General features: G+C 35.2%; 1 protein-coding gene across 1 annotated transcript in view; it reads left to right on the forward strand.

Moving 5' to 3' along the window:
- The window catches only part of SCYL2 (SCY1 like pseudokinase 2), a 35,680-nt gene that overhangs the window by 4,115 nt on the left and 6,129 nt on the right, over window positions 1-25,436 (forward strand). Inside the window, exons 2-17 of the mRNA XM_065671223.1 lie at window positions 729-933; window positions 6,284-6,441; window positions 9,561-9,705; window positions 10,310-10,459; window positions 11,067-11,288; window positions 12,167-12,283; window positions 13,440-13,565; window positions 14,983-15,159; window positions 18,242-18,364; window positions 19,591-19,704; window positions 20,183-20,315; window positions 22,137-22,255; window positions 22,901-23,001; window positions 23,751-23,817; window positions 23,949-24,038; window positions 24,932-25,051. Coding sequence (XP_065527295.1) covers window positions 757-933; window positions 6,284-6,441; window positions 9,561-9,705; window positions 10,310-10,459; window positions 11,067-11,288; window positions 12,167-12,283; window positions 13,440-13,565; window positions 14,983-15,159; window positions 18,242-18,364; window positions 19,591-19,704; window positions 20,183-20,315; window positions 22,137-22,255; window positions 22,901-23,001; window positions 23,751-23,817; window positions 23,949-24,038; window positions 24,932-25,051 — 2,139 coding nt within the window. The 5' untranslated portion in view covers window positions 729-756. The remainder of the gene's footprint in view (window positions 1-728; window positions 934-6,283; window positions 6,442-9,560; window positions 9,706-10,309; window positions 10,460-11,066; window positions 11,289-12,166; window positions 12,284-13,439; window positions 13,566-14,982; window positions 15,160-18,241; window positions 18,365-19,590; window positions 19,705-20,182; window positions 20,316-22,136; window positions 22,256-22,900; window positions 23,002-23,750; window positions 23,818-23,948; window positions 24,039-24,931; window positions 25,052-25,436) is intronic.

Here is a 25,436-nt window from a genome sequence, read left to right on the forward strand (position 1 = left end):
CTGGTCTGGAATCTTAAGCAATCCCTCTCTTCAGAAAATGTGCAGTTCCATGAACACTAGAATTAAAGTACCCTGGTTTCTTTTAGATTTGGTTTTCTTTGTTGGTTGATATTGATATACCAGGTGTGAACCTTTCCCTTCATGGGAGTAGTTTACATATTCTGTGCTTTATTCAATTACCTGCTTTTAAGAAATGGTTGAATTTGTCAGTCAGATCTAATGAAGAATGATCAAGAGATTTAGAAGTTTTTGAGGAGGACTAGAAGCAATGACATAGTGAGGTGGGAGTCAGTCTCTTCTCCCAAGAAACAAGTGGTAGGACAAAAGGTAACAGCTTCAAGCTGTGCCAGGGGAGGTTTAGACTGGATATTAGAAAAAATTTCTTCACTGAAAGGGTGGTCAGGTATTGGAACAGGCTGCCCAAGGGTGGAATCACTGTCCCTGGAAGTGTTCAAAAACCATGTAGATGAGGACCTCAGTGATATGGTTTAGTGGTGATCTTGGCAGTCCTGGAGTAATGGTTGGACTTGATGATCTTAAAAGTCTTTTCCAATTCAGTTGACTATGTGATTCTATGACGTATAATCCCCAGGCATCCACATGCGAATAATTGTATGCAGTATGGATATGTATAATTGCAAAGACCTTGTGTAGGTGTTATGCTTTTCAACATTGTCTTGTGTTAACAGAAATTGTGAAACATTTTTGTTTTCTTCTTGTCTTTTTAGGATAATACATTGGGGCACAGTTGAGACAATGGAGTCCATGCTGAATAAATTGAAGAGTACCGTTACAAAGGTAACGGCTGATGTCACCAGTGCAGTCATGGGAAATCCTGTTACCAGGGAGTTTGATGTTGGCCGACATATTGCCAGTGGTGGTAATGGTCTTGCTTGGAAGATATTTAATGGAACTAAAAAATCAACAAAACAGGTGGGTGGCCAAGTAAAGATCTAAGTTTATAGGTTAGTTTGTAAGCATTAGATAACAGCCTATTAGGTAGCAGTTGGTAAGTGGTATTTAAACATAAAGTCCAACTCGGCAGACTAGTGCTAAGGGTAGTACCATAAGTAAAATGGAATAAAGAACTGAATGTCATTTAAATGTAATGTCCTCATCATCATGGCTTGACTTCCCGAACGAAGATGTGGGAAGGGCTTTACCCACGCTTACTACAAGTGCGCTGATGACTAAAAAGGCCAATGTGAGATATGCAAATCCGGTTGCAAAAAGCACAGCGAAAGGTCTCCTTGGGCTCAACTACTTAGGTGATGAGCCTTCACTGCTGGAGAGGGAAGTGGTTTTGCATTCATAGCATACAATTCCGGACCAAGATCTAAAAGAAGAAAGAAACTTGTTTAAACATGGATTGGTTCCCCAATTTATTTACCTTGCAGCCTTTTTTTTTTTTTTTTTTTTTTTTTCTGGCAACAGTACTGGCTTTTTACAGTTTAAAATAATCATGAAATATGCCATCATTTTTTTCTCAGCAACAGAGCCTGTAGTTTTTTGCTCAGCTTAGTTGTAAAGCTAGCAGAATTAAGGAGATAATGGTTTGCACTTCAGGACTCCTGTAGCTGTGTTTAATTGTGGTAGTTCTAAATACACTAATGTTAGGTAAGTCAAGTTTGTTTTTTTTGACTGTGCATACATTAGCTTTGAAATGAAAGCTTCCTACTATTTGAACTTTAAAGGCAGATTCATTTTAGAACTGAAATAGTTGTATTGTATACCTTATGGCTGAAACAAATTGATAGCAAAACACTCTGACAAGCTTCTAAAAATAAAGCCCCAAAAAGCTGGAGGAAAATCTTTTTCTGGCAAAAGACCAGAGTAATATTGGAATGCTTTTCAGTATTTTAGTTCAGAGACTGTTTTGCTTTGCACAGTGGGAGGCTTTGATAAAACATGTGTTTGCATATTGAGTTACATTTGAGTATTCATTGAAAAAATGCATGAGTGCCTATGGGTAAAAGAGAGAACAAAAACGAAAGGGAAGATAGACAAAGTTTCTAACATCAAGCACTCAACTGCTAACTTAAAATTTCCCTTGCTTTTCTATTCATGACTTAGTCTTTAACATGATCACATTTAATGTTTTTTTTCCACTACATCATTCAGTTTACAGGATAGATGGTGAACTGTAGTCATTAAATATTTTGGGTTTGGTTTGGTTTTTTTTTTTCTTTGTTGTTGTTCTGTGCCTAGTCTGTGGTATTATTCCCCACACTGTTCAAAATGTCATTGAAGTAGAAGAATTTGAGTTTTTGCAGTGTTCATCACAATAGTGCTAGAATGTTTTACAGGTATTGTTAACATGCTTTGTCAGTATGCAGTGAGGTAAATAGGAAGAGATACTGCAATTTCATTATTGTTACATTTCCAAAGCTTTTAAAGTCTTTAACTTAGAAATACTTTCTAGCTTTATATGCATCTTTTACGACACACAAGCCCAGTGAGAATTATTTCTGTCCCCTTCCTCCCTCGCCCTTCGTTTTTTAGCAGTTACATTGTTCAAGATAGGAGCAGGATTTTTGCATTCTCTTTGGTTTATAAGGTGTTTATGTGGGTAAATAAGGACATGTATTTTAAACTGTCAGTATGTGTTTCAAACTGCTCTGTGTTTAATAAGAAATGAAAAATTACAAATGGAATTGGAGGATATGGTGGGTTGAATCTGACCAGCAGCAAACTGCCCACACAACTACTCACTCATTTCCCCACCCCCAGCAGGCTGGGGGCTGAAAATAATAAGACGAAAAGCAAGAAAACTCATAGGTCAAGATCTGGATAGTTTAATAGGTGAAGGAAGGCAGGAAGAAAACCAGGTAAAGCAAAGGAAATTGCTCACTACATCCCACAGGCAGGCTGATGCTCAAGCTAGTCTCCAAACAGCAGCCACCTTGGAAGCCAAAAGCCCCTTCTTTTTCTGCTCTAGCTTTTACCACTGAGCATGATGTTATATGATATGGAATAGCCCTTTGGCCAGTTTGGGTTGGGTGTCCTGGTCATGTCCCATTCCAATCTGCTGCCTACCCGCAGCCTACTTACTGTGGGAGCAGAGTAGGAAAAAATGAAAGCCTTGAGCTTGTGTAAGGACTGTTCAGCAACAGCGAAAACATTGGTGTGTTATCAGCACTGTTTTAGCCACAAATCTAAAACAGCACCTTATGGGATGCCATTAAGAAAGTTAAATCCAGCTCAGCTGGACTCAGTACAAAGGAAAACTGCCTAAAGAAGCTGGAAATAGGAAACTGGGGTGTTTAGTGATTAAAAATACAAGGATAAAAAAGCTTTATGAAGGTGTATATTAGTGAATACCAGGTCTTTAGGACAACTGTCAACAGGATTCCTGTAAAATGCACAAGCACAATCAAAGAGAACTGTTTGACACTTTTCTGTTCAGTGTTTAAAAGTGTTCTAGATGAGTAAATATGATTATAGCCCAGTTAAGTCCATCCTGTGTGTTCCATGTTGTCGACAATGCTTACTACTGTTGGCACAGGTGACATTCAGTTCCTTGGCAAAAGCAGTATAGAACTTAAACACTGATATTTTTTAAGTGATTCATGTTAAAAATCTAAATTCTTGACAGTAACAACAGATGTTTTTTTTTTAAGGTCTTAATCCTGGCAAATATTTACACATTACACATCGTAACATACAGCTGTCTCAGTGACATCACTGAGGTTTGCCTGATATCACTTTGAAGTAAATGGGTATCCCTTGGCTTAAACATGTGGGAGGTGAGACAGAAGGTGCAGATGATCTTATGATTGTGAACAGAACTGAGATTTAAACTTAGATCTCTTGAGTGGTCAGTCTAGTCCTCTAAATACTTGTCTATACTTACTAGCCCAGCGTTACCAGTATACTTGTTGAGACAAGAGCATGTAGAGCAAGGTGTGTATATTTCCTTTCACATAATGAATGAAAATTTGTGTTGTCAATGGTAAGGGTTGTTTTGTCTCTACTTTTTCACTTTCTTTGTGGAGACCAGTCTTATTTTTTTTAAATATATTTTAGGGTTTTTATGTTAATTTTATATCATGAAGTCAGAATTATGCAGAATTAAATAACAAGTAGTCATCTGCAGGAGGAAGCTACTCTTCCTTCAAACCTATGAAATGAAAAATACCCCAACTAAGTGGAAGCTTCTCTAGAGCTTTCTGTGGAGAGAAGTGGTAACTGTGTAGCCATAGGAGGCCTTCATCTTGGTAAGTTTCCATGGAAGTAATGGAAGGAATTGAATCCCTATCAGCTGTAGTCAGTAGCCCTCCTTTTCAGGCTGAGTAACTCAAGGCTTGAATTCTTGTAAAACAGAAAAGGAAAAACAGAAATAATGTGTTCACAGTCAAAATTTGACAGGTCAGTTTGGTTCACAAATCGTAATACTGCGAACACTTTTAAATGTTTCCAAGCATGCTATATTGTTTCAATAATTTTTGTGCATTGGGAGTGTTTTCTATGGCCCATGACTCGGGCGTCTCTTCATTCTTCTGCACATCTGGTGACATATGGGGGTTAAAATACTATATTGTTGATACGGCATTCTGCATATAAAAATCAATGTTGATTATAGAATTGAATTTCAGAATGCCATATTTTGAATTACTAATACCAAACGACAATTAACATTTTAGTGTCCGTGAGCAGAGATGTCTATATCAGGCATTACATCAAAATGAAGGTATTGAAAGCAAGGTGTCACACAGCTCAAATTATTTTGATTCTTGACGCTCTACAGTAACTAAGTCTACAAAATCAATGTGATAGAAATAATTTTCATACCTAGAATACTACAATTTCATATACATATTTGTGGTAACCTAATTTTGTATATGTAAATATTCAGTCAAACTTCAAACAAACCATGAAGGATTGCAACAAGCACCAACAGAACTTATATACAGCCATCATAAAATGTCACATACTATGCAATTTAAAAATTAACTTCCTGAATTCTTTTGACTTGTCGTTAAACAGAAGTGCTTTCGGAAGTGCTGTATTAGTTTGAAAGTTTGTTACTGGTTGTGTACTGCTCAATACATTCACACTTTGTAGTGGAAAATGTGTAGTTTTTTTTAAATAGTGGATATTTCATGTGTCTTTCAACCCCTGTCATTGATTCCTGCCTGCCTTGTGCCAGTGTTAATGTTTGATCCATCACACTTGTTGGAGTTGGAGCAGGGAGCTGCAATGGATAGAAGCAGGAAGAGTGTACTTAGTTGAGTTAGCTGTAGATATTCACCTGCTAGTGGCTTAATGAAACAGGTACCAGCTAAAAAATATAAACCAATTTTTTCCTGTGTTGGACTTAATTTCTTTCTTTGTATAAATAGTGTAACTGTTCCTGTGAGGTTGTAATTAGAATAATGGTTATAAAATGTGCAGTACAAGAGCCTAGACTTCCTCTTGGGACTGAAAATTGTATTTTCATATTATTTTGTACTCGTTTCTAACCTTTATTATTATTTATAACACTATTGTAGGGGTACAAGAATGTTTGTTTCGTGGTGTTTTGTTTTTTTTTAATTTCCTTTTTTCTTCAATTGATTTATTTCTTTTTAATGGCTTCCAAGATGGGGATGTAATCTAATTTTTTATTTCACATCTACTTTTGTAATTTCAAAGTCTCATACAAATTTATTAATTTTCTTCAGCTCCATTTTCAGAGATTTGATGGAAGAACTATTTTCTTTGATTTTATTGTCTACTGCATTTCTGGGACTTCTTTTTACACAGGTTTATGCATAAAAAAATCTTAATGTTTTATCATGGTCTTATCAAACATTACTGTGACTATAAATTACATTTCATTAATGTCTAGTTTAATATAGATTGTACTTCTTTGGAGCAGATTGCTGAAACAAGGTCTAGTTTAATAAAACACCACTTGATATATTAAATGACGAATGCACATCTGCTCAAAATATTTTAATTGCTCATAGTTGATGTAACTGCTTTCATCTACTTCAGTTTAAGCTGATATATGTCCTGTGGATCTGCTGCTTTGTCACTGTGTAGATAGAGGTTATATTTCATGTATTACTGCTAGTAATACATATTAGTACCTTAACTGTTAAAATATATGTCCTGGAGGTTCTGTACAGTAACATGTGATTATGACTCGGACAAAGTAAGGACAGTATGTACATATACATCAAAATACTTACTGCATTTGTGGGATTGTACTGTATTCAAAAAATGTGTATGCAATTGCTTACAGGCTTGTTTTTTTGGCTACGTGATATACTGAGTGAATTTTATTGCTTATTTCTAGGAAGTGGCTGTTTTTGTCTTTGATAAGAAGCTAATAGACAAGTATCAAAAATTTGAAAAAGATCAGATTATTGATTCCTTAAAACGAGGTGTTCAACAGCTAACCAGGCTTAGGCACCCTCGACTGCTTACTGTTCAACATCCATTGGAAGAATCCAGGTAAGCTGTAGTAAAGTTGAGAATGGACTTTCTTAATCGTTGTTTTGTTATCGGATGTACAATATCTGGAATATTCAGCACATACATCTGTCGTGGGTTAAGCCCAGCCAACAACCCAGAACCATGCAGCTGCTTACTCACTGCTGCAACTGCTGCTGCTGAGCCCAGGACAACATCTGATGAGATTCAAATTCACTGTGTTTACTCATGTGAGAACAGTATTCACCCCACCCTCAGATTTCACCCCCTGCCCCCCAAGCCATAGGATGCATTTCTGGTGTGAATCTATTCACGATCTTACAGTTGCAGCTGTAAGGCTATACATGACTCTTATAGCACGAAAATTTGGTAGTTCAGTTAATTTCACTTTTAAAGAACTCCCTGAAACATTGTTTTCTTTCAAAAAGTTGTTTATACATTTGTTCCATTTATGAGATGTATGTAATTAGTGCATGTGTGACTGAAGATTTTTAGTAAATTGTGTGTGTTATGGCCACATATATGTTCGGAAGGTCCTCAGATGCCAGTCAATGGAGAGAAAATTCAGTGTGCTCTTTGTAGTGCTTATTTGATTTATTTAAAGTTGGTCATTAGGCAGTAATGGGTTAATTAATCAAGTGTAGTGATAACAGCAGACTAAAATCTAATAAAACAAAACTTGAAAATAAAATAGAAACCTGATCCTGATCCTACTGAGGAAGATCATGAAGGTTTTAGCAGATTTTTCCAAAGTAGTTTTTCTAAATTATAGCCTACTGAAGATTCATGTACATTGCCTTTCAAAATTGTACATTTTTGACTGTGTCTCTTAACCTGCGTTATTCCAAATGTACTGGCTTCTAGGAGCTGGGAATACTGTAGGAATGCTTCTTCATCTTTGTGTCACCTACTTCCTAAAGGATTTCTCGGATTAAATGACACTTGCATATTCATATATGTATTTCGTCACGTATTAAACACATTTTCCATTAACAAGGGTTCAAAGCTGTCATTTCGCCTGTTTCAGTATGCCCCTCACAAAAGCCTAAGGATCATTAATTAGGTAATTGAAGAGTACCCTACAACAGTAAATAAACTATTACGGACTAAATTGCCTAGGGTCACCTCAGTTGTAGTGTATGCAGGTGAATTCTGGAGTATATCCCAGACTTCTTATTAATTAATCGAGTATTTTGATTGACTCAACAACTAGATCTTTAATTATTTTTCCTCTGAACTCTGCACTACAGAAGAAAAGGCTAAGATTCTACAGAAGAAAAGGCTAAGATTCGTACCTTGGAGTGTTAAAGCTTTAGTGTTTTTCTTGTGAAGAAATTGAGCCTTTTCAGTAAAATTAAGAGTGTAGTTATGTCAGAATTCTCGTTTGTGAGATTTTAGTGATGCCCTGTGCTTTGTTCCAGTGGTGGTTCTTTCCATATTCAGCATGCTCAGCTACTGGTAGAAACACCAGTTGTGCAAAACCTGTCCAGTTGCTTGCTGTGCCAGAAACTGATGTAACGGGTTTTGGAGAGGAATCATAAAAGAAAAATTTGCTTAGAGTATTTGTGTGTGTAACCTTGTGCAAGCATGCTGTGAGATTTCTTTAGTATTGCAGGTCTTCCCAGAGTGTTTATTCTTGAAGAAATCTGTCATGGGCTCCTGGCTAGACTGTACCTGGCCTTTTTTTGTGTCTCCAAAGTATCATGCAGTTGTGTTGAACTGCTTGCAACTTACGCTTTGTTCTGTCTTGGTGGGCAGTGGTACTTGATGTACCTGCACTGCTGAAGTAGATGTAGCAAGGAAGGCCATATGTTTAGGCTCTAGTGTGTAAAGTGATAGCTTTTCCACTATTAATAGAATGTTTGTAGTCCAAATTATTGGTGTTCCATGTAATTATATTTCATATAAATATATATTATACATATCATAATGTATACATTTTTACATGCATTTGTATAGCAAATAACTCTTCGTTTATTCTAAATATTTCATATAAATACATTTACTTACAACTGGTCTTGAATTCCAGTAACAGCACAGATGAGTAATATTATTCTATATTCAACTTCTTGTTGGAGAAAAGGTTAAAAAAGCCAAATTATAAATTCACTAATAATGTCATTACTACCCACTAAAAATAGTAGCAGTTTGAGGAGTCCCAGATACTTAATTACCAGATATTCCATCTGTTGCAGTTTCTCCCAAAGCATATGCTTTTTTAGCCATTTTAAACTTTTCTTTTTATTATGTTACTCTGAATTCCATTTTGATATTATTCAGGGAACTGTTAAAGAAGCTGCACAGTATGGTAGACATCAGCTGCTGCAGTGTTCATTTGCTTTAACTACACTTGCCCTATCCTTCCATTACTCTGACTTCAGTCCTTATTTAATTTGCTCCTAAAGTGAAAAATAAACTGCCATCTTCTTATTCCCTCAAAACAACAGCAGTCAGAGCAATTTTGAAGCACAGTGTTAAAACCAGTGCCCTTCATGTGTAGAAGTTTGCTTCATCTCTGCTTTTCAAATACTGTTGATGCAAAAATGTATAAGCAAGGTATGTAGTTTTTCATGAAGAAAACAGTAGATAAAATAATTTAGAAAACAGTCACTTCACATGCAAACTACAGTGCATACATCAAGGTTATTTGTGTTTGTACCTCTTCTATTCATTTGCAAAGTAAAGGAATATTCAGGTGCTACCTTATGTTTTCTTAATTTTGTTTCTGACCACTGTCTGACCACAGTAAGTATTGCTTCAGTCAGGGATGTGTCTGTTTTAGGCACAGCTAAAAGCCTGATTTTACAGTTTTAGTAATAGTAAGAATTGTTTAATTTTCCTGGATCAGGACAAGAAAAGCATTGTTTTGTGAGTCTTTTTATGAAGCATTGTGTGCATTGTTAGTGATATATGTGAATGCTGGAGCATAAAATAACTAATATTTTTTGAATACTTCAGATATTTATATATTTCTCTTTAGTATAAATCACTTATAAGAATTCAAAACCTGAAGTAAAACATGGTTTTACATAACACCTAGAAAGTAAAGTATAATCGGATATTTGTGTGGTTCTTTATTCACAGTAAAGAGATATATTACATTTATTTGCAAGAAACATTTCTATGTATATCCTCTACAGGGATTGCTTGGCATTTTGTACAGAACCAGTCTGTGCAAGTTTAGCTAACGTTCTTGGCAGCTGGGACAACTTACCTTCTCCTTTACCATCTGACATTAAAGAATACAAGCTTTATGATGTGGAGACCAAATACGGTTTGCTTCAGGTAGGACACAGATTGTCCTTATAATTTTCTTGCACTTTGGGTATTAATGGTTGTTTTATGAAGTTTGTAATCTACCAAAGTTTTGTCCGCCTATAGTAAATCAAATCAGGAAGTGAGAGATGATGATGCCCTTATCACTGTAGGTATAAAAGAGGATGAATGCTGGAGGCTCTCTAAGTTGCTACTGGTTTTGCTTATGCCAATATGGAAAATACAAAATCAAATTAATTTTTATTTTCCATATATGTGGAATATATGTGTACGCTACAGCTGTCTCTCCCATCTGTAAATCTTTTCTTTACCTTCTGTAGAGGAACAGTAGTAGCTCCTAGGTTTTATTTATTATGTTGATAAACTTTGAAAAGCATTGTTGTTCTTATGCTGTTATGGTTAATCAGCATTAGTAATCCCATTGGCTGATTACCCATCTGTGTTTAATTTCACTCCTACATAACTTTTAAGACATAGCCTAAAGTAATAGTGAAGAATTGTTTCTTAGTTAACTTACCAATTAAACCATGACCACAGGAATAGAATTTTTGTAAATGTCTTGCAGGATATTTGGGGAAATACTTGACCTGAAATAATAATCTTTTATTAACAGGTTTCTGAAGGCTTGTCATTTTTGCATAGCAGTGTGAAAATGGTTCATGGAAATATTACTCCTGAAAATATAATCTTGAATAAGAGTGGAGCATGGAAAATTATGGGCTTTGATTTTTGTATCCAGTCAACAAATCCATCTGAGCAGGAGGTAATAGATCTTTACATTTATGATCATTAGATTTCAAATTCAGAGCTTTGTCTGAAACCGGTTTCATGACCTTGCATTTCAGTAATAAATGATTTATTTAATATCCACTTCTGTATTTTGTTGGCAGGAAGTTTGAACATATGGCACAGGTCTGGATTGAAGTGCTGCCTTTGGTCATCACAGAAAAAAGAGCCTGAGTTGGCTCAGTGGAGTCAAAATAGTGACGGTTTCAGACAGAGGCTGAAGCCTGTGCCATTTCTGCTCACCTGCATGTTGGATGGTGTGCAAAGCTACCTAGTCTAGTCTCTTACATCCACTTCAATGCCTGGTTGCTACCTCCTAAAATGAATTCCCATTGTAATTCATGTTTCTCACTTACAGCAGTGCTTTGATTTTTACATTACACTTCCCAGCTCTAATATTCAGACTTAACTGCATCAGCTAATCACTCTAAGCTACAGACAGAGATTCTTAACTGTTGCCTTACTCTGTTTCATTCCTAATTGAATTTGAGCGCATTAATTTTTTTTGTTGCTGCATGAGTTTCTTATTTAAAATCTTCTTTAAAAATCCCTAATGAATTTACTTTCTTTTATTTCTCTTGTAGCTAAAGTTCCCTTGTAAGGAATGGGATCCAAACTTGCCTTCCTTGTGTCTTCCAAATCCCGAATATCTGGCACCAGAATATATTCTGTCTGTGAGCTGTGAGACAGCCAGTGATATGTACTCTCTAGGAGCTGTTATGTATGCCGTATTCAATAAAGGGAAACCAATTTTTGAGGTCAACAAGCAGGATATTTATAAAAGCTTTAGTAGACAGCTGGATCAGGTATTTGTTCTATTTGTGACTACTATTTGTTGATTTTCATATTTAAAAAGTTATTGGTTTAAAATAGGTTTAAATGTTTAGAATACTATACCAGTGCTCCAACATAAAAAAAATCTGATAATATATCCTACTGTGCATGCTATCTGTGTAACAAGAAAGAGGAATGCTAGCAAAATATGGGAAATAAAAATATATGTAGAGAAGGTTACATTTACCAGTTTTATAAACTACAAGTTTCATTTTTTACCTGATGTCTCTGTAAACCTGTTGAATGCTGGTCTTCTCGAGTAAGTACTTTACCTGTTGGGAAGGGGTGTGAAACACAAGGCAGTAAATGACCTATGTAGGACTGCTGAAGATGGCTGAGTTTAGAGCGATTTGATTATCTGACATTGCAGTTGGTATCCACTTAGCTATCAGCTCTTTCACTTTCTTTGTAGACTATGAATATTAATAGAAGACAGTTTCTTGGATCAGCTAATGTAATATATGTTCACATGCAAGTTTCTTTTGCCGTAATTTCTTTGAGAGCCCTTTGCCTTGGTTGTGTATACTGTATTTTAATGTGTGTTGGCAACACCTCAAATAATGACATGTACCTGTTTAAAAATACTGGGTTTGTGTTCTCTGATAACCTGAACACAATGAGAAGTTGGAAATAGGGGAATGTGACCTGAAGCTTGTAGGCTGTTGGGAGACAGAAAGAAGACCATGAAGGATGAGAAGCAAATGGGTTAGAAAAGGAGGGAAAGGAGGCATATCAAAGGTGTGAGTAGAGAAACATCAAGAGGACAAAGTAGAGCATTGTTGTATATTGGAAATAGTTACATGCAGGATTTTCTAACGTCATGGTCCATGTGCTTAAATTACTTACACAGCTGAGCCGTTTAAGCTCCAGTACTCTTCAGAATATACCAGAGGAGGTGCGTGAACATGTAAAGCTACTCTTAAATGTAGCTCCAGCAGTCAGACCAGACGCAGATCAAATGACTAAGGTCAGTTCATGGAAAATACAGTAGACATAGGAAAGAGGAAAAAGAGTGTTTGATTTGTAGAAGCAATAGAACAATTTTAAAGTGTTTTCCTGTTAATAATTTTAGTTGAAATGTTACATACTTTCAAACTGTTTTGGAAATAATGTTAGTTGATGCCAAAATTTGTCCTTATGCTGACCTTTATTAATATGGAAGAAGTGCGTGCTGAGACAGAATTGAGAATAATCATTCAATGCAACACTGTTTTGTTGCTTTCCAATATTGATTTTTTTTTTTAGTCTATGTTTTTATGCAATTCAGTCTTTAAAACTGTATTGGAAGGATCTTAAAGCCATAAAATGATAAAGGGCAGTAAATTCAAGGATTAAATTTTGGCTTAATGATTTTTGGTATATTCTTAAATATGCAGAGGAATAGCTTAAAATGTATTTGGAATTACTTGCCATAATAAAGCAAGAATTAATTCCAAGTAGGATAATTGAAATTTTAATTGACAAACTCTTCCTTCACTTTCCTATCTGAAAGTAGAATGTAAAAGCACTGTTCTTCCTTTGTCTTATGCCCTTTTTTTCCTCATATCTGATAGCCTTTCTGGTTCCTGTTTATAGATTTGCTTAGCTAAACAATTTTCTTCTTTTCCTGTCATATAAAATCAATGTCTTAGCAGTTGGAAGAAATAGTGAGTGAAGAAGGGAGGGGAACAAGTAATAGTTCTGCAAACATATATGCTGAAAGATGGGAGGTGAGGAAATTGGCAAATATTATGCAGGTATCAACTCACTTGTCTGAAGGACTACAATTAATAAATCTGTAAATGGTTGTATTGAGCAGTATGGTTTTATGAAGATGTTGAATCTTTTTTACCACGTTGTGCTGCAGGCTGAGGTGTAGGGTAAAGGTACTGGAACTTTAGTTGCAAAAGCAGTTTGTTATGGCTCTAAAATGCTAGGAAAATTCCATCCTAATAATCAGCCTTTATCTCTGAATATTATACTACACAGTATGAAAAATGGCTTTCTAATTGTTGCAGGCACATCGTTGTAAAGTTTTACTGTAGTGCATTGAAAAGATAAGTAGATTATTATATTTTGGAATCTTTGTTACAGTGTCAGTGTTGTCTCCCTTCAGATAACAAGCTTTTTAATCTTATTTTTAGATACCATTCTTTGATGATGTAGGAGCAATGACGCTTCAGTATTTTGATTCATTATTTCAAAGGGACAACCTTCAGAAATCGCAGTTTTTTAAAGGGCTACCAAAGGTTCTGCCAAAACTACCTAAGGTATGTCTGTGTCATGTCTTGAAATAGTAAGTTTAAAAACATGTGAACATCTATTAACATACCAGATCTTGGAATTTGGACTTTATGTAGCATCCTACCTAAAAGACTGCCATGAGACTGTCAGAATAGAATAGTGGGAAAGAAGGGGAGACTAGCAAGTAATTGGTATGGAAATACTCCTTAGCTATCAATAATTCTTTAAATGGTAAGTGGCAACTTGTGCTATCAGTATGTATAAGGAACCATGTCTTGTTGTAGTTCATCCCGCTTTGGGAGTTGTCTTCACTTACAAGGCTTTCCCTTTGCTTCCAGATGCTATGGTAGGTCTTTGAAGTCCTGTTGCCACCTTTTCTCCCAGTAAGGCTGCTTCAAGTTTTTTCATAGCAAGGCGGTGTTTCAATGCTGAATGATGCAAAACTTCCTTCCCTCAACAGACTAAGTGCTTTCTTCTGCTAGCAGTGCCCAGAAACCTCAAAGACAAATGTCTGTCATTACAGATTTCTCCTGTGTAGTGTTAGACACTGTGTCTAGACTGACTGTTTTTGCTTTTGTATTAATTAATGTAGGTCATAATGCATATGTGGTAGAAACTGTAGCTGAATATTGTGTAATTTAATATATAACAGTTTAGCTTCTCAACCATTGCATTAAATTTTTAATTCTGTTTTGAACTACACAGTGCAAAATTCAGATTTCATGTTTCATAACTCTGTTCTTTTTACTTTGTTATTTTTTTCCTTTGATCAAAAATCACTGATACTCTGAATTTGAAAATAGATGGGATGTATTTCACCTAACTTAAGACAGCCACTGGCTGACCTAATAATCTTTTTTCTTCTCTGTCTTAAAAAGTACATTTTATGAGGAAATGAACTGTGCCTTTGAATTGTGTATTTCTCTTTAATGACTTTAAAAGCATGTAAGGATGTCTACAGTAGACATCTGCAGTGTAAATACATATTTCATCAGCAGAATCCCATTTAGGGAATATATCTGGAGCTTTATAGGGAGGTATAGTAGGGTTATCTGTTTTTTTGATGAGTAATGGGTTATTGAAGCGCTGATTTTTTTTTTTTTTTTTTTGTGGGGTGATAAGGTCTTTTTAAAGAAAGCAGATAGAGTAAGGTTTTCATAATTCACATATGTGGCTGAAAACCTTATTTTCTGTACAGTTAACTGGTTTTTGTTGACCTTCACAGTTATAACCTTCAGTTATGTTTTGAGTGCAAACAGAAAAGTAAGCAAAGTAGCATAGTGTAAATTAGCTAGACTAGACTGTGAAAATAAGAGTTCAAAATTGAGAATTGTCTGCTTTTTTGTAAGAATCAGATTAATACAAAAGCTGTTGAACTGGCACAATAGTAACTTAACTGCAGTGCAGTACAATGTGATGCATGCTTTGCTTTTTTTCTTTCAGCGTGTCATAATTCAGCGAATTTTGCCGTGCTTGACTTCTGAATTTGTGAATCCTGATATGGTACCTTTTGTCTTGCCTAATGTTCTCCTAATTGCTGAGGAATGCACCAAAGAAGAATATGTCAGGCTCATTCTGCCTGATCTTGGTCCTGTTTTTAAGCAGCAAGAACCAATCCAGGTATGTTAATATTGTTCAGATTACAGTTTTCCTCTTTGTCATTTTTTTCCCTGAAAAGTGACTAATTGTTCTGTTTCCCTTTTCCAGCTTCACACAGACTTCCCAGCCTGCTGTGTAGTTGTCAAGGCAGTCAGTCTTTATTTGTAGATTTTTTTTCCACGAAATTCACAAAGCCTCTGCCTCTGCTTCTTCATATGGGTTTTCTGTATTTATAGATGAGATTAGCAAAAAAGGAAAAATCTAATTTACCAATCAATTCTTATTTTTGTTTGGTTGTAGAAGGTATATTTGTAAGCATTTTATAACTTACATAGCTGATCCGAACAGGGTCATACAGTACAATATTTGCACATATTCTAACAGTAGCTGAACTCATGAGTTTTTTGGTTGGTTGGTTGGGTTTTTTTTTTTATGCCTTGTATCCACATTGCTGTCACTGGATGGAGTGGATAAGGTGCAACTTTGACCCTTTGACAACCTCTTAAGAGCAGTGTTTATTGATAATAAACATTGTGCCTCCACAGATAAAAGGCAGCTCTGCATTCCTTCTAGCTCACCTTGTTTTACTGTTGGATGCTATTAATTCACTGCAGAGCACTAAAGGAGCAAGATAAACATAGTAATGAACAAGTCGGCCTTTCGTTTCTGGGTTTCAGAAAATGAGATCAGAGAACTCTCATTGTACTGGGGAGGGGGGAAAGGAGAGAACTGTGTAACTGGGAATACCTAAGAAAATTAGAACTACTTAGTGCTGTTTACTTTGGTACAATGAGGCTTCATGTTAGCTTTGCTGTTGTATTAAAAAATGAAACATCTAACTATTCAGAAGCCAATGAACATCTCATTTGTGCTGTTTCATACTAAAAGGTAACATTCTGTTTTGCTACCTTTAACATCAGATTTATGAGACGATACTCATTGCAAAATGTTTGTCTCAGAGGTTTTGCATTTGGAGCATAATGGGTGCAAGAGCTGGTTTATATCTTGGGAAATGAGGGAACCAAAATACAGACTTGGGGTCAGCTCATAAAGAGCAAGCTTTGTAATGTTTTTCTGTAGCTTTCTAGATACTATATATTAAATCCTTTTGTTGACATTTTTAATGCAGAATAAGTACTAGATAACTTATTTCACTGTTACTCTATGGTCTTTTCAGTATGGCAAAGTTTAAGTAATCTAGGACAGGTTTTGAAAGTTAATATACTAGGTATTCAGGAAAAAAAAAGTGTAAGGGTTCAGAATGCCAGAGGACAGAATTCCAGGTCTGACTGTGCAAGGCAAAAATATTCTGTTCCTGTGTGTTTGTAACTTGTGGAGAGGGATAGACAGAGAAGGTGCCAGTGTTTATTCCAAACACTCTCTCAGGATGTTCTAGATTTGTATGAGGGGCTGGCCTTTTGCTTGGCTTTCATAGGGTACTTAGGAAGTGAATGTATCATAGGGAAGCTACTGTAATTCAGTTTGAAGAAATTGTTATCCAGTGTTCACAATGATTTTGTATGGGGGAATTTATAATGTGGAAATGGAATATTTAGTTAAACTGCTCCTTCATATCATGTTCTTGGAGACTAACAGGTGTACTGTAAGTTAACATCCTAGCTTACTCTGACATAGCTTCCCAGTGTAGGCAAAGCCTTGATTCATAGCTAGGGAAATCCATAGACAGTTTGTATATGCTTTGCTGCAAATTCATGTTCTAATTCAGTACACCAAAGTGTACATTGACAAGTAGTGGGCTTGGTATTAATGAATGAAGTACATCTTTAGCGTTATTGTTCAGAGTGCAACTGCTGCTGCTTGCTTATTAGATGGTGTGTGTGAATCTGTGACTGTAACATTTTAGTTTCTAGTTAAATAGATAAAAATATCAAATACTACCATAGACAGCTAAAAATGAAAGAGGCTCGTTGGAACAGCACGAATATATTCTAGTTGAAGACAAGTATGAAGTAAAAAATGATTCAGCATTGTTATCTGAGTTGAAAAGCATTGACAGCCAGTGAAAAACAGCTGAGCTGTTTCTGTGTAATCTAAATTACCATATTAGTACAATGTTTACCATAAAAACAATCTGTTTTATGTTCAGACATCTGGTTCATATTTCAAAGGAGCATTTCTTGTTAAATAACAGGTTTCGTCCATGTCCTTTTCAGATTTGCAAAAGCAATTAAATGCAAACACTGATTGCTACATATTTTTAGTCTTCAAAACTGAAATCTTTACTTCCCATGAAATAGTTGGCTTTTTATTATTCCTGCGATAGAATTCATCACAGTTCATCCATCTAGTCTAACCTGTTTTCTGAAATTAGTCTAGATTATCAATGGATAGTCAATGTCACCTCTAGCAAGTTATGAGATGAGACATGAATCTAATGAGTTACGTAGCTCTCTGCATTGGAGAGTGAGGCTGAATAAGTAACTTAGAATAGCAACTAACTTTCAGATGGCTAAGCCTAAGCAAGGTGAATCCCAGTATGTAAAAGTGCTATCCTGGTTTTGATTTTTAGGTTAATATGATATGTTGGGGGGAGAGAGGGGATTTTATGATACACAATTTGCATATGAAATAGATTAAAGGTAGTTGGTGTCCATATAGTAGCTGTAATATCCTTTTCGTTGTGTCCATATTTTGATTCCAGATACAGAGGGAATAGAGCTTTTATATGTGGAGTTGTGATCAAATGCTTTGAGGACAGCATTTGACCCACATTTTTCTGAAAGTTTGGCTTTTTTGTCAACAGTGTGCATCTAAAGATATTCTGTGGGTGGATTTTAAAAGACCATGTTGTAAAAAGAAGCAAAAAATCCTCCCTTAGGTTTATGATTTCTTACTTCATAAGGATTAGTCTAGAACATGCATGTTTTCTTTGATTTGTATTTGCTGTTTTTAAAGTACAATAATATGTCAAAGTTCTTTTTGTCTTCCATGCCTTCAGGCAAGCAACATGGTAAGTGATCACATTTACTGAGTTACGAGAAAACTTTTGAAGTGTTTATGATACGATAATCACACTTTAAATTGTAAGTATGTGTTTCTGGACTTTAAAATTTCTGGATTCTAAATTGTGTTCTTTTTATAGATCTTGTTGATTTTCCTGCAAAAAATGGACTTGCTTCTAACCAAAACTCCACCAGATGAAATAAAGAACAGTGTTCTACCAATGGTTTATAGAGCCTTAGAAGCACCTTCAATTCAGATCCAGGTATAGTAATTGCAGCCTTTATTTAAAATATTTTTTTTTCTATTTTCTTTAAGCTTCTATGTCTACTTTTTGTACACATGTGTTTGTTTACTTGAAAAAAAGAAAAAATAAAGCTGTGTAATATTTTCCTGAATATTGAAAGAAATTCTTTTTCTTAAAATAAAGTTCCTTTATTTTCCAGGGAATGACCACATGACCCTTGTTCTAATCCTCTTATCTTACTAGCTACCATAGCAAAAAGTAGGATGTGCATTTATACTACATTTCTGATGCAGCAGAAACTATGCAGTCATGCATGCTCTTACCAGTCAAGAAGTGGCTCATTCTGAGGTCCTACTGGTAAGAACATGTGTGCTGACTTGGAAGATTTGCCATAAAATCATATTAATATACCTCCTGAAAAAAAAGTGTCTATATTTTAATGTTTGTTTATGCTTTCTAACCCTTTATAAGGTTCTTTTTAAAAAAAGAAAAAAGTCATTCTTATACTGTAATTAACTTCCAGCTACACAGAGGCATTGAGGAGTTGGAGGGGGAAATAAACAAACTATGCCTTCAAGAAGGATTTGGATAATCAAATGTGACTTTGACCTTTGCAAAGTTATGGAGAAAGGGTTTTGTTTCTGAATATCTGGCTTTTTTTTTTTTTTTTCTGCTTCAGTCGTTTTGGTTACTAAGTCATGTACCTAGTATTGCTCTCTCTTATTTTTTGAGATTGGGCTGAAATCAGTTCTGTTTTTTTTTTTCTCTGTTGCTTAGGTATGTTCAATCTTGATATGCTATTTTATCTTTTGGTCTGTCATTGTGCTGCTGCACTGCTGTTGGTAGTCTCTCATTCAGACTTGCTTAACTTACGTAGGAAAATGTTATAGTGTGATGTAAAAGTTGTTTTTTTATGGCAAGGTGTTATGTGAAAATGCAAGATATTCCTGCTATCCAAATATTGTATTATAAACTTATCCTCTCTTGAAATCTGTTTTCCATTTTTGTTCTGTTTACACATCATGATGCTTTATTATGCTAGCTATTTTTAAATGAGTGATAGATTAAGGTCAGTTTATCTGAATGTGGTATTTCCTTAAATATTTGTTTAAAAGTAAAGCTTAAGGAGATAATTTAAACTAATTTTGATCTTGAGTAATACTAGTACTAGTTTTATAATGAATATGCATGTTTGTTTTTAAACTTATATGGTTTGGTTTTTTGTTGTTTTTTTTTTTTTGTAGGAGCTTTGTCTAAACATAATTCCCACATTTGCCAATTTAATAGATTACCCATCAATGAAAAATTCATTAATTCCAAGAATTAAAAATGCCTGTTTGCAAACTTCTTCACTTGCTGTAAGTATCCTAATAATTTTATCTCTCAGTCCTCAGATAATGTTGTTACCTTTAATTACTTTGACTTTTTAGCTGTTGGTTCTTTCAAGAAAAGCCTATTAATGTGCTCTGATTTCTTTTTGAGATTTCTCTTTAATTTTTACAGATACAAAAACACCACTTGCTTTTTTACTCTAACAATTTTTTTAAAGTGTTTAATAACTTACTGTGATAACGGTACTGTAAAAATGTTGGTGTCTTCCACAATAATATATGTTAACAGTGTTTTTCCTGCAGAAAAAACAAAATGTTGTGAGCAGTGTGTAGCTATATGTATTGTCCTTTCATGACGCAAAAAGGGTCTTTTTAACTTGTCTTGGATTTTCGGATATGAAGGTTGTAGTTTCAGTAGCTCTTGTTTTCTTCTGAATTTTGTAAGGTTGGGTTTTCTTCTTAGGCAAAAATACAGTAATTGTTTAATTCTTGTCATACTTCACAGGTCCGGGTAAACTCACTAGTGTGCTTAGGTAAGATTTTGGAGTACTTGGACAAATGGTTTGTGCTTGACGATATTTTACCGTTTCTACAACAAATTCCATCCAAGGAACCAGCAGTGCTAATGGGAATTTTAGGTAATTAATGCTTTCAACTTTCTCCTCTTTTGTGCTTTGATGCTGAAAATCTGAGAGCTTTCTGAATTATCATTGGTAATGTTTACATAGTGTATTGCTAATATGACTATTAAAACCTTACAGTTCGTGGTTCTTTAAGTATGCCTTGCCTCCCCATTAAGTTACTTGTGTACTGCTGGCACTTATAAACACTAGTACATATATTTGTAGTCTTTAAGGCACGATGCAGTTCTGAGTACTCATTCCAGTTCTTGGGCTGTGACACTGTCATGGTTCATACAGCCAGAGAGGCTGTTGAATAGATGATCCATCTTCTTTCAGATGCTGAGCACCTTGCTGGAGCTTTTAAGGTGTTACTGTTGCCTTCTCTTGCCACTCCTGAATGTCAGATGCTATAAATGGTTGTCTACCAATCTACTGTTCTTTACTGCAGGTTTAGTTAGACTCATTTTGTTGAACATTAAGCAAACATGGATGCCTTTGTCCTGGAAGAGAGCATAGTCTGGGTGAGGTTTCACAAAAGAGCAAACAGAGCAAGAATGGCTTGTTATACGGAAAAGAAGGCCTTGCTCCCAGTGTGCTTTCCTAGTGCCACTCAGGTGCTTGTCTAACTAAGGATGTGTGATTTTTAATGGTCTTGAATGGGCTCAAGGAGACCAGATGACCAGAGCCACTGCCAAGACAGAACTAGGACTGCGTGGCCGAGTCTGAAAAACAGTAACGATTTGTCTTGTTGACAGCAAAGTAGTAGACAGAAGACCATTTGTAACAGTTGAACTGTACCAGCAACTCATTAAATGCTGTAATAATATGTGATGGCAGCATTATTTTGTTTGGCTCAAAAGCACAAGAAGGCATCCCTCCTTACTGATTTAAAGCTGCCTGTCTCCCTCAATACTTGCAGCTTTGACTTGTATTTGCTGCCTGAGAATGAGGGACAGTGTGCCTTTTACTTTAGTTGTATTACTCCTGAATTCTACTTGCATACAGTGGGTAAGTGAACCCTGGTTTGGAAATGATGGGCTGTAACCAATTTTACATACTCAGACTCTCATTTTTTCTGGAATTATAGTATCTTCCGTCTTGTATGTGGTATCTTCTTTGGCCAGCTGACAGTTTTGTTCTAAGACTAACCATAGAAAGTGAAGAAAGCTGCTTCTTTTATCATTGTATGGTCAGTGTTTGCCACCAGAGGTGGACTATTTAAGCAGAGGAATCTTGTCAGAAATTCTGTAGAACTTGTAGGCTTAACACTGGATCCCTCGTGCCTGTCAGTGTTCTTTTTTAATTGATTTTAGAACAGATAAAGACGATGCATCATTTCTGATTCTGCGTGTAACACAGCCCCAAACTTCTAGGTAGGAGTCTTTGTAAAATGCAGTCAGAGAACAGTATTATAGTTAAAACCAGCCATTTCACTGTGCCAAGAGAGAACACATCCTTAGTTAACGCAGCTGATTTCTCAGTGGCAGTTTGTTGGTTTGTGGTTAACTCAGTTGATAGTGATCTGTTCAAAGATGCATATTCTCGGATAATTGACTGTAACAATGCATTGATTTGGATCAGTTTTCATAGCCGGAAAGTATTACTTTGGATCTCCTCTTGTTCTGAACTTTAGCAAAGCCTCTTGCTGTAACATATTTCTGTTATGGATGAGTACTTAGCTTTCTTTTATGATGCTCTTTAACATGTTTATCCCTGCTTGCACATGGAGCCAATGTACGTTCAGATATCAATACATATTCAAGTGTGTTACTTAGAGTTTGCTCACATTGTTTATTAAACTTAGCAATTTTTTGCTGTTTTGATGTTGTTTGTCAGGTATTTACAAATGTACATTTACTCATAAGAAGTTGGGAATTACAAAAGAACAGCTTGCAGGAAAAGTATTGCCCCATCTGATTCCTCTTAGTATTGAGAACAATCTTAATCTCAATCAGGTAGGAGCATAATGGTTTGTATGCTTTTACTTGGTAATTGACGGAGAATAAATTCAAACTGTTGTCAGAGAAAAATCTATACATTATGGTATGCCCACCTGTTGCAAAAACTAACATACGAACAAAACCTTCCACTATTACTGTATTTGCATGTTTAAAGCTTGTTATTTTTCAGTGGATTTAACTGATCTGGTATAAAGTTGCAAAATGAATACTGTCACCTTCCAAATATCCTGCAAAAGCAGTTATCTGGTAATATAAAGACAATTCAAATTAAAAGCTGAAGTACAGTCTTAATGTTCCTTCCCTTTTGTAAATGTTGCAGATAATGTGGAATTGCAGTCATGTTGCTTTGAAATAATAGGAAATGGAATACCTAATAGGATGGTAATTCTCATCTGTGTTTTTTGTCTGCATTGCCCCTTTTTTCCTTCAGCATCATGTATTTTTCACTTTTCCAGTATACACTCTGCTTGTAGTTCGGTATCTAATGCAAGTTAGTGAAGGTGGATTATAAATTATTTTGACATCTGCATTTTATCTAACATTGTTTATTGTAAGTTTTATGAAGTATTGCCTTTTAAGTTATATGTGTCTGAATTCCATCACTGCAAAATCCAAACTTCTTGTATGTTTCTTTTCCAGTTCAATTCTTTTATTTGTGTTATAAAAGATATGCTTAATAGATTGGAGACAGAACATAAAACAAAACTTGAGCAACTTCATGTCATGCAAGAGCAACAAAAGTAAGAGTTTATGTTTGTTTTAGAGAAGGAACAAGTGAGCAGAGAAAAATTTCAGTTAATTTTTTTTTTTTTTTTAATATATAAGAAAACTTTAGCCAAAGCAGTATAAAAATACAGGTAATTCTTAGTTCAGTAGTTGAGAACTACCTCAAATAAGCACAGTTGTCAGAAGATTTATTAGTCCTAGAATGATAATATTGTGATATTAGCAGTTTACGTTACAGAGTAAAATCCTTCAATTTTATTCTGTTTAGTCACTGTTCATTATTTTAAGGCAATAATTTTTCATTCATTAAAGGAATTAAAAGTGTACTGAACTCCACTAGTAGGGTTTATGTCTTGATTCTGTATGCTAAGTTGCTTTTCTATAACTGCTGAGAAAACTATATTGGAGAAACATAAACATTGTAGCCTACTAGAAGGCTATGATATTTGAAGTCCGATGGAGGTGATTTTTGTGGAGTCTGGTACGAGGTGAAATTTCTGAGACAAATTAGCTTGGGCTACCTGAAGTCTGTGTTACCCTGCTCAAAAGGAGGAACTAAAACTGTGAAATGATCTGTGGGAAACCTTTACAATTTAGAATATTTTCTAGTTTCCTGCAGGCAATCTATAAAAATGGCAGTGCTCTATAATGTAATTTGTTCATATTGATTAAATGCAGAAGAATAGTCTGCATTGCTGAATTAGTGTTGTGGATGTGACTGCAAAATCATCTTTTCTTAATATGTATACTCTGCCCTATGTAGATCCTTGGATATAGCTAACCAAATGAGTGTGTCTGAAGAGGCAAGACCCAATACTACAAGTAGTCAGGTAAGCAACAATATGTTATATAATTTTTTATACATAGCAATTCAGAATTCAAAATTACTTAGTCAATATTCATGTTTCCTTAAATTACAGCATTTCAAATAACTAAGTTTTGTTTCTTTGAACTTAAACAGATTGACAAGGTATTTAACCCTAGTGGAACTGACCTTCTAACTAGTGGGTCTGATAGTAAAGAGAATGAGATGTCATCAAAACAGAAAAAGGTGCGTTTCACTTTGGTTTGGGATTCTGTTACATCCATCTGTCTAATACAAGGCTGATAGGGTTGCATAAAGAGAGTATGTGTAAATATTTACCATATTAGAAGCTTTAAAAGAAAAACTAACTGCTTTTGTGTAGTACAGCACTGTACATAGTCACATGTTAAGATCCACTGAATGGACATGTGTTCAAATGTTCAAAATGTTCAAATCATATTCTTGAATTTCTCTGAAAGCATTTCCTTGAAAACAGCTTTGTAAAAAGTAGGCAGCAATTAGGATGATAAATTTTTGATCATTTTCTTTCTCCTTTTTGTGCTATTAATTACGGAAATGGCTCCCCAGAGTCTATACATTTTATCGTTTCTATCTCTAGTTGTCTGAACTCTGTAACTAACTTTAGACTACGGGGGAATTATTTTATGATTCTGTCTTTCATCATTAACAAAAATGGAGTCCAAATCCTGAAAAGCCTCTTAAACAATCTTAAAATAAAATTCCCTTTCCAACTCCCAGTAGGTTGCAGTTCTATGTAAGTGCCAGCTGATAACCATATAAACCCAAAAACCTGTGAAGAATACTTTTTTCACATGCCCAACATTAAGAAGACAAAGCTTAAATGTTTTTTTTTGTGATACCTTCTTATTTGATATCTGTCCAATTCTGCCAATTTCTCATTATGCTACTTTTGATAGTGTATTCATTTGCTTTAAGTAATTTTTAGCTGAATGGTAAATATTATACTAGATTTTGTGCTTAGCACTTTTCTCTTTTGTATAAATGATATGTATTGTTCTGCCGCATATTACTGACATGACAGTGCTATTTATGAAATAAACATCTATGTAAGACTAATCATTCTCTGCAACTTAGTATCAGTACTTTCCCTTTTAAAGGCATCACTTACACTGGAAGAGAAGCAAAAGCTAGCTAAAGAGCAAGAACAGGTGCAAAAGCTGAAAAACCAGCAACCTCTTAAGCCACAAACAACTGCAATAACACCTCCAGTGAAGCAGGTGAGAAAGAACAAACTACTGCACTGTTTCCACTGGAGTTGTGATGCTTTCTCCTTTCAAGTGTATTTATTTTATCCTGTGAGTTACCTTTTTTGCTGGTAGTACAATGGCACAGCTGAGGTAAAACTAAAGTAAATTTTCATCTGTCTTCCATTTTCATCATTAGCAATATTTCACACTTTTTAAATCACAGGAGTTTCCAAAGATGACATTATTATTGGAAGGCATTGTTCTAGATAAGGAAAAAGCACATTTTAAAAAAGGTTTTGCTCTGAAGAATTTATTAACTAAATATATAAAGGGCCTGGGGATATGTAAGCAAATTGTTGCAGTAGTACTTTGTGCATAGTCTTAGTTGACAAATTAAATCTGTGTAACAATAAAT

Source organism: Lathamus discolor, chromosome 1, assembly GCF_037157495.1.
Source record: "Lathamus discolor isolate bLatDis1 chromosome 1, bLatDis1.hap1, whole genome shotgun sequence".
Lineage (NCBI taxonomy): Eukaryota > Metazoa > Chordata > Aves > Psittaciformes > Psittacidae > Lathamus > Lathamus discolor.